Source organism: Cydia amplana, chromosome 20 (assembly GCF_948474715.1).
Source record: "Cydia amplana chromosome 20, ilCydAmpl1.1, whole genome shotgun sequence".
Lineage (NCBI taxonomy): Eukaryota > Metazoa > Arthropoda > Insecta > Lepidoptera > Tortricidae > Cydia > Cydia amplana.
Window position 1 is genome coordinate 3732275 of NC_086088.1, and position 9536 is coordinate 3741810.

At 44.0% G+C, this 9536-nt stretch overlaps 1 protein-coding gene across 1 annotated transcript; it reads left to right on the forward strand.

Annotated features, from left to right (window-relative positions):
- The first annotated feature begins 1000 nt into the window (after window positions 1-1000).
- On the forward strand, window positions 1001-2739 carry LOC134657662 (uncharacterized). The gene is made up of 3 exons (XM_063513224.1): window positions 1001-1116; window positions 1628-1702; window positions 2434-2739. Exons 1-3 carry the CDS (start codon window positions 1042-1044, stop codon window positions 2737-2739), a joined length of 456 nt encoding a protein of 151 aa, XP_063369294.1. The 5' UTR covers window positions 1001-1041.
- Window positions 2740-9536: the final 6797 nt, after the last annotated feature.

The window sequence follows — 9536 nt, forward strand, 5'->3', positions numbered from 1 at the left end:
AGGCATACAAATACATTTCGCACACAATCACATTATACAGTGTGTAAGTCAAATACGGGCAATAAATTAAACCAGATATAGAATTTACCCGTCTTATCATTAATTAAGATGTTTTTTTAAGTTACACTTAATTATGACCCCGTGATTAATTTTTTCCACATGTACCGAGCAGCAATGTACTGTAAACATTAAGAAACAGAAGATGATAATGACATTACGAGATACGAGCTTTTCATAGTAACTGCCAACAAGCGTTGACAATTACTTTAAAAAGCTCGTATCCCGTAACGTGTGTGGTGTATTACATTGCGGGCCGAATTATTTTGTATGGTTAAAATTTTCAATGCATTTCTAAGTAAAATCTATCTCAATATACTTTTTAGGTCCTATGCTAACCACCGTTTAAATATTCGCCCATATTGGATTTACACACTGTATAATAGGTATCGATTTAAAATACTTATAACTAACTTAAATAAATATATTTAGTGTGTATTTATATTTAAGTTTTTGCAATAAATGTTGTTTTTTACTTAAATAAATAAAATAATATGGAATGGGAATAAATACACTGTATGCCTCTTCTCCATACAGACTCAAGTCATCTTTTTCTTCTTCCCTAAATGAACCCAGACACGATTTTAGACCGCAACATATATATATATGAAATATATTCGAAATATAAAATGTATCGTCAAGTTTCCAATTTTAGGTATTTCAAATGTAAAATGTATCGTTGTAACTTTTAAGCTTAGAAAGGGCCTAGGTTCGGATTTGGACTTATATCGCCCACACAGTTAACTGACACTTCGTAAACCTTATTACCATAATAGGCATAAGGTCCACCGATGGACAGTTAAGAGTGTTTCTGTTTGTACACTAAATAAGTACTTACCTAACTATAATACTTATCTTTCTCTATATGTTAAAACTTTTTAAAATTATTATATTAAAAGTCTATGTTGTATGTATGTATGCATTTTTGCAGGTAATATCTTCTGAATCACGGCCTGATTCTTCTAAAACTGCCCTCAGCTGGAAATGGGACAAATTCTAGCTATTATCCTGTTTATTTGTTTCATCGGCACTTCTGGTGAGAATTTGTCAAGAAATAAAGTAAGTAGCTAGATCATAATTATAACACAACTTAGTTTTTAGGGTTCCGTACCTCAAAAGGAAAAAACGAAACCCTTGTATAATAGGATCACTCGTGCGTCTGTCTGTCTGTCTGTCCGACCATTCGGCCCTTTATCTCCGAAACTACTGGGACTAAAATTTTGAACAAAATACACAAAATTGTTCTTTACCTATAGATGACAGGAAAACCTATTATAAATGTGCAGTCAAATGTTAGTCGGACTTAATGTACGGAACCCTTGGACAGCGAGTCCGACTCGTAACTGGCCGGTTTTTTTTGAAAATGCCAACCGTGCTCTAATGGAATTAAGCTCAAATTAAATAAAATGTAACTAAAAAAAATCCTTACAAAATTTTTGCCATGTTTAAGCATTTTACTTAAAAATATAACAGTTACGAAGAAAGTGGCACCCTCATTTAATTTCTACTCTTCCATGTCGCACTGTACCTACTAGCCAATCAACTTAATGAAAGGAAATTTTAATTTCAGGAGGACTCGTTGAATGAGATATTGACGGTCGAATCTAAATTACAAAATAATGGTGCTGCTTTGGAGCATGACAGAGTAAGCAAATATTTATTTCTGTCAAGCCCTCTCTGCAATTGGCGCCTGAGGTGAAGTCAAGTCAAAAGATTTTTCTATTCACGACGGCACATTGCAACTACATTTCAGGTTTAGCGACATTGTTATGACTGGGAAGCCATGATTACGGGAAATATTCAAATGTGCTTTAAGGATGACTCACGTTACACCGGGCCGTGTCCGGGCCGGAGCTTCCGGCGCTTATATTTCTATGACAGATGACAGGTGATCACGTGACGCTTTCCATAGAAAACGAAGCTCCGGAAGGTCCGGCCTGTACACGGCCCGGTCTAACATGAACCATCCTTTAAGTATTGAAAATCCTTGACAAATTGGATGACAGTAAAACTCCCTAACTTCAGATCCTCACTTTTTATCAACGACATCGAATTTTCTCGAGATAGTTCAGCCGAGCACAATGCGACACGACAATGTAGTTGAATCAGGAATATCACCTTAAATTAAATGAACTGCAGCTGCATTATAGTTGCAACGTTATACTGCGGCGGCGGCGTAATGCCGGCACTGTATCTGTCAGTTTCCTTGATAAAAATGAGTGACAGATTTAATATTATAAATTTATAATCGTGGCACTAATGCGGCGACGTCACTTTATTTCTCAAGGAAATAGATACAGCGGCGACAATAACGCAACAGCAATGCAGCTGCATTTGACATCTGAATGTCGCCTTAAGTCTTATTTTTCTTTTCAGTTTGCTCGTCACGCGGCAATGGAAATGACAGTGACAGAATCAGTAATCAATCATCTCATGAAAGAACTTGGCCGACGCTACCCCCAGGCAAAGAAACAACCCAAATCATTGAAAAAGGTCATCAGAAATCTCAAGCAGAAACTCGAAGACTATGTTCACGTGAAGAAACCACTACGTACGAGACCATTTGGAAGCATTAATGGAAATAAAGGAAGAAAAGAGAAAGGAAGAAAAACGAAAAGGATACGTAAAGTGAAGAGAAATAGACAGAAACCAAAGAGTGTCTTCAATAAGGTTTACAATTAAATATGATTTGTAACAATTTTGAGGGAATTTTAAAAAGAAGAGGAAACACATTAAGTGCAATAAAAAAACAGTGATTTTATATGGCTTTGTGTTCATTGCTTAACCTACACCTAGATTTCTATTGAGGTTAGATTAGAACGTTCAAATTAGACCAAGTAGACTAGGATAGCAAAGCCTGAGCTACTTTAGAAGATGAGAAGAAGTGTAAGCTGAATGTATTTACAGTTATAAATTCAGTTGAGAAAAGAATAACAAAAGAGGTTGGTAAATAGTTAATGAAGGAGCTAACGCTTTTAATTAATGAGGATGAATCACAATACAATAATAGGTACAATACAAATCCTCTTTATTGCACAACCTCAATAAAACATTTGTTACAAATCACATTTGTTATTATGATTTAGAATCGCTTGAAATCGATATAGATACCACTTGAATCGATATTTAACTAACCACAAGCACTAATACGTATTTGCCCCCGAAAACCCGGGTTATGTTGATGATTAGGTATATTGATCAAAGGTACAAAGTTAGTAGTTACTCGTCGTTTAACATTTTCTATGCTTTAATATGAACAACAATATCAAATAGATTCCTTTCTTCCACCCATTCCGCAGCCTTAATTATCTCTTTTCTCGGTTTTGTTTTCTCCATGTTCCTTGTTTTGTCGCGTTGTTGTATTTTGCCTCTTCTATATTTCACTGTTTTAGGCATTTTCGTATCTCTATTTTCATTCGTTTCTATCAGTGTTGGCCGTAATGTGTAATTCTAATTAACAATTAATCATTTCCATTAACCATTAAATCCGCAATTAGTCAATTGCATTACGCATCAATTTAAATTAAGTTAATTAGAATTGAATTTTGAGACGTTTAATTACATTGATTGTCAATCTAAATTAACGTTTAATGCAATTAAATCATTTTTTTCATAAACTAATAATTAATGTTACTATTGCTTAGAAACTTGGAGCTAGGTATTAAAATTAAAAATAAGCATATGAATACAAGCTTCAGTGAATTACGAGTCAGGTCGTGATATTTTAAAATGAGACAACAAAATGACCCTGAAACCTGGCAGTAGGTACCTACTGGAACTCAGGTTTGGTGCAACATAGACACACGCCGTTTAGGCTATTCGACTCGTCACAATGAGCACTTGGGAGAGCAGTACCCAAGATGGAGCTGATGCTGAACCTTGGCTGTACCTAGCGGAACTCAGGTTTGGTGCAACATAGACACACGCCGTTTTGGTCATCCGACTCGTCTTGATGAGCACTTGGGAGAGCAGTACCCAAGATAGAGCTGATGCTGAACCCTGGCAGTACCTAATGGAACTCAGGTTTGGTGCAACATAGACAAACGCCGTTTTAGTCATCCGACTCGTCTTGATGAGCACTTGGGAGAGCAGTACCCAAGATAGAGCTGATGCTGAACCCTGGCAGTACCTAATGGAACTCAGGTTTGGTGCAACATAGACAAACGCCGTTTTGGTCATCCGACTCGTCTTGATGAGCACTTGGGAGAGCAGTACCCAAGATAGAGCTGATGCTGAACCCTGGCAGTACCTAATGGACCTCAGGTTTGGTGCAACATAGACAAACGCCGTTTTGGTCATCCGACTTGTCTTGATGAGCACTTGGGAGAGCAGTATCCAAGATAGAGCTGATGCTGAACCCTGGCAGTACCTAATGGAACTCAGGTTGGTGCAACATAGACAAACGCCGGTTTGGTCATCCGACTCGTCTTGATGAGCACTTGGGAGAGCAGTACTAAAGATAGAGCTGATGCTGAACCCTGGCAGTACCTAATGGAACTCAGGTTTGGTGCAACATAGACAAACGCCGTTTTGGTCATCCGACTCGTCTTGATGAGCACTTGGGAGAGCAGTACCCAAGATAGAGCTGATGCTGAACCCTGGCAGTACCTAGTGGAACTCAGGTTTGGTGCAACATAGACACACGCCGTTTTGGTCATCCGACTCGTCTTGATGAGCACTTGGGAGAGCAGTACCCAAGATTGAGCTGATGCTGAACCCTGGCAGTACCTAATGGAACTCAGGTTTGGTGCAACATAGACAAACGCCGTTTTGGTCATCCGACTCGTCTTGATGAGCACTTGGGGTAGCAGTGCCCAAGATAGAGCTGATGCTAAACCCTGGCAGTACCTAATGGAACTCAGGTCTGGTGCAACATAGACAAACGCCGTTTTGGTCATCCGACTCGTCTTGATGAGCACTTGGGAGAGCAGTACCCAAGATAGAGCTGATGCTGAACCCTGGCAGTACCTAGTGGAACTCAGGTTTGGTGCAACATAGACAAACGCCGTTTTAGTCATCCGACTCGTCTTGATGAGCACTTGGGAGAGCAGTATCCAAGATAGAGCTGATGCTGAACCCTGGCAGTACCTAATGGAACTCAGGTTTGGTGCAACATAGACAAACGCCGTTTTGGTCATCCGACTCGTCTTGATGAGCACTTGGGAGAGCAGTACCCAAGATAGAGCTGATGCTAAACCCTGGCAGTACCTAATGGAACTCAGGTTTGGTGCAACATAGACAAACGCCGGTTTGGTCATCCGACTCGTCTTGATGAGCACTTGGGAGAGCAGTACCCAAGATAGAGCTGATGCTGAACCCTGGCAGTACCTAATGGAACTCAGGTTTGGTGCAACATAGACAAACGCCGTTTTGGTCATCCGACTCGTCTTGATGAGCACTTGGGAGAGCAGTACCCAAGATAGAGCTGATGCTGAACCCTGGCAGTACCTAGTGGAACTCAGGTTTGGTGCAACATAGACACACGCCGTTTTGGTCATCCGACTCGTCTTGATGAGCACTTGGGAGAGCAGTACCCAAGATAGAGCTGATGCTGAACCCTGGCAGTACCTAGTGGAACTCAGGTTTGGTGCAACATAGACACACGCCGTTTTGGTCATCCGACTCGTCTTGATGAGCACTTGGGAGAGCAGTACCCAAGATTGAGCTGATGCTGAACCCTGGCAGTACCTAATGGAACTCAGGTTTGGTGCAACATAGACAAACGCCGTTTTGGTCATCCGACTCGTCTTGATGAGCACTTGGGAGAGCAGTGCCCAAGATAGAGCTGATGCTAAACCCTGGCAGTACCTAATGGAACTCAGGTCTGGTGCAACATAGACAAACGCCGTTTTGGTCATCCGACTCGTCTTGATGAGCACTTGGGAGAGCAGTACCCAAGATAGAGCTGATGCTGAACCCTGGCAGTACCTAGTGGAACTCAGGTTTGGTGCAACATAGACACACGCCGTTTTGGTCATCCGACTCGTCTTGATGAGCACTTGGGAGAGCAGTACCCAAGATAGAGCTGATGCTGAACCCTGGCAGTACCTAGTGGAACTCAGGTTTGGTGCAACATAGACACACGCCGTTTTGGTCATCCGACTCGTCTTGATGAGCACTTGGGAGAGCAGTACCCAAGATTGAGCTGATGCTGAACCCTGGCAGTACCTAATGGAACTCAGGTTTGGTGCAACATAGACAAACGCCGTTTTGGTCATCCGACTCGTCTTGATGAGCACTTGGGAGAGCAGTGCCCAAGATAGAGCTGATGCTAAACCCTGGCAGTACCTAATGGAACTCAGGTCTGGTGCAACATAGACAAACGCCGTTTTGGTCATCCGACTCGTCTTGATGAGCACTTGGGAGAGCAGTACCCAAGATAGAGCTGATGCTGAACCCTGGCAGTACCTAGTGGAACTCAGGTTTGGTGCAACATAGACAAACGCCGTTTTAGTCATCCCACTCGTCTTGATGAGCACTTGGGAGAGCAGTACCCAAGATAGAGCTGATGCTGAACCCTGGCAGTACCTAATGGAACTCAGGTTTGGTGCAACATAGACAAACGCCGTTTTGGTCATCCGACTCGTCTTGATGAGCACTTGGGAGAGCAGTACCCAAGATAGAGCTGATGCTAAACCCTGGCAGTACCTAATGGAACTCAGGTTTGGTGCAACATAGACAAACGCCGGTTTGGTCATCCGACTCGTCTTGATGAGCACTTGGGAGAGCAGTACCCAAGATAGAGCTGATGCTGAACCCTGGCAGTACCTAATGGAACTCAGGTTTGGTGCAACATAGACAAACGCCGTTTTGGTCATCCGACTCGTCTTGATGAGCACTTGGGAGAGCAGTACCCAAGATAGAGCTGATGCTGAACCCTGGCACTACCTAGTGGAACTCAGGTTTGGTGCAACATAGACACACGCCGTTTTGGTCATCCGACTCGTCTTGATGAGCACTTGGGAGAGCAGTACCCAAGATTGAGCTGATGCTGAACCCTGGCAGTACCTAATAGAACTCAGATTTGGTGCAACATAGACAAACGCCGTTTTGGTCATCCGACTCGTCTTGATGAGCACTTGGGAGAGCAGTGCCCAAGATAGAGCTGATGCTAAACCCTGGCAGTACCTAATGGAACTCAGGTCTGGTGCAACATAAACAAACGCCGTTTTGGTCATCCGACTCGTCTTGATGAGCACTTGGGACAGCAGTACCCAAGATAGAGCTGATGCTGAACCCTGGCAGTACCTAGTGAAACTCAGGTTTGGTGCAACATAGACAAACGCCGTTTTGGTCATCCGTCACATCTTGACGAGCACTTGGGAGAGCAGTACCCAAGATAGAGCTGATGCTGAACCCTGGCAGTACCCGCAGGTTCAAGATGTGACGGATGACCTAAATAGCGTGGGCCTATGTTGCACCAAACCTGAGTTCCACTAGGTACAGCCAGGGTTCAGCATCAGCTCTATCTTGGGTACTGCTCTCCCAAGTGCTCATCAAGACGAGTCGGATGACCAAAACGGCGTTTGTCTATGTTGCACCAAACCTGAGGTCCATTAGGTACTGCCAAGGTTCAGCATCAGCTCTATCTTGGGTACTGCTCTCCCAAGTGCTCATCAAGACAAGTCGGATGACCAAAACGACGTGTGTCTATGTTGCACCAAACCTGAGTTCCACTAGGTACAGCCAGGGTTCAGCATCAGCTCTATCTTGGGTACTGCTCTCCCAAGTGCTCATCAAGACGAGTCGGATGACTAAAACGGCATGTGTCTATGTTGCACCAAACCTGAGTTCCACTAGGTATAGCCAGGGTTCAGCATCAGCTCTATCTTGGGTACGGTCTCCCAAGTGCTCATCAAGACGAGTCGGATGACCAAAACGGCGTGTGTCTATGTTGCACCCAACCTGAGTTCCACTAGGTACAGCCAGGGTTCAGCATTAGCTCTATCTTGGGTACTGCTCTCCCAAGTGCTCATCAAGACGAGTCGGATGACCAAAACGGCGTTTGTCTATGTTGCACCAAACCTGAGTTCCACTAAGTACAGCCAGGGTTCAGCATCAGCTCTATCTTGGGTACTGCTCTCCTAAGTGCTCATCAAGACGGGTCGGATGACTAAAACGGCATGTGTCTATGTTGCACCAAACCTGAGTTCCACTAGGTATAGCCAGGGTTCAGCATCAGCTCAATCTTGGGTACTGCTCTCCCAAGTGCTCATCAAGACGAGTCGGATGACCAAAACGGCGTGTTTCTATGTTGCACCAAACCTGAGTTCCACTAGGTACAGCCAGCTGTTCAGCATCAGCTCTATCTTGGTTACTGCTCTCCCAAGTGCTCATCAAGACAAGTCGGATGACCAAAACGGCGTGTGTCTATGTTGCACCAAACCTGAGTTCCACTAGGTACAGCCAGGGTTCAGCATCAGCTCTATCTTGGGTACTGCTCTCCCAAGTGCTCATCAAGACGAGTCGGATGACCAAAACGGCATGTGTCTATGTTGCACCAAACCTGAGTTCCACTAGGTACAGCCAGGGTTCAGCATCAGCTCTATCTTGGGTACTGGTCTCCCAAGTGCTCATCAAGACAAGTCGGATGACCAAAACGGCGTTTGTCTATGTTGCACCGAACCTGTGTTCCATTAGGTACTGCCAGGGTTCAGCATCAGCTCTATCTTGGGTACTGCTCTCCCAAGTGCTCATCAAGACAAGTCGGATGACCAAAACGGCGGGTGTCTATGTTGCACCAAACCTGAGTTCCACTAGGTACAGCCAGGGTTCAGCATCAGCTCTATCTTGGGTACTGCTCTCCCAAGTGCTCATCAAGACGAGTCGGATGACCAAAACGGCGTGTGTCTATGTTGCACCAAACCTGAGTTCCACTAAGTACAGCCAGGGTTCAGCATCAGCTCTAACATGGGTACTGCTCCCCCAAGTGCTCATCAAGACGAGTCGGATGACCAAAACGGCGTTTGTCTATGTTGCACCAAACCTGAGTTCCATTAGGTACTGCTAGGGTTCAGCATCAGCTCTATCTTGGGTACTGCTCTCCCAAGTGCTCATCAAGACGAGTCGGATGACCAAAACGGCGTGTGTCTATGTTGCACCAAACCTGAGTTCCACTAGGTACTGCCAGGGTTCAGCATTAGCTCTATCTTAGGTACTGCTCTCCAAGTTCTCATCAAGACGAGTCGGATGACCAAAACGGCGTTTGTCTATGTTGCACCAAACCTGAGTTCCATTAGGTACTGCCAGGGTTCAGCATCAGCTCTATCTTGGGTACTGCTCTCCCAAGTGCTCACCAAGACGAGTCGGATGACCAAAACGGCGTTTGTCTATGTTGCACCAAACCTGAGTTCCACTAGGTACAGCCAAGGTTCAGCATCAGCTCCATCTTGGGTACTGCTCTCCCAAGTGCTCATTGTGACGAGTCGAATAGCCTAAACGGCGTGTGTCTATGTTGCACCAAACCTGAGTTCCACTAG

Excerpts from the sequence above, each read along its gene's own strand:
- LOC134657662 (XM_063513224.1), top strand. The coding sequence starts at position 1,042 with ATGGGACAAATTCTAGCTATTATCCTGTTTATTTGTTTCATCGGCACT. Across the intron at positions 1,117-1,627 it reads AGAATTTGTCAAGAAATAAA|GAGGACTCGTTGAATGAGAT; the intron begins GTAAGTAGCTAG and ends TTTTAATTTCAG. Across the intron at positions 1,703-2,433 it reads CTGCTTTGGAGCATGACAGA|TTTGCTCGTCACGCGGCAAT; the intron begins GTAAGCAAATAT and ends TTTTCTTTTCAG.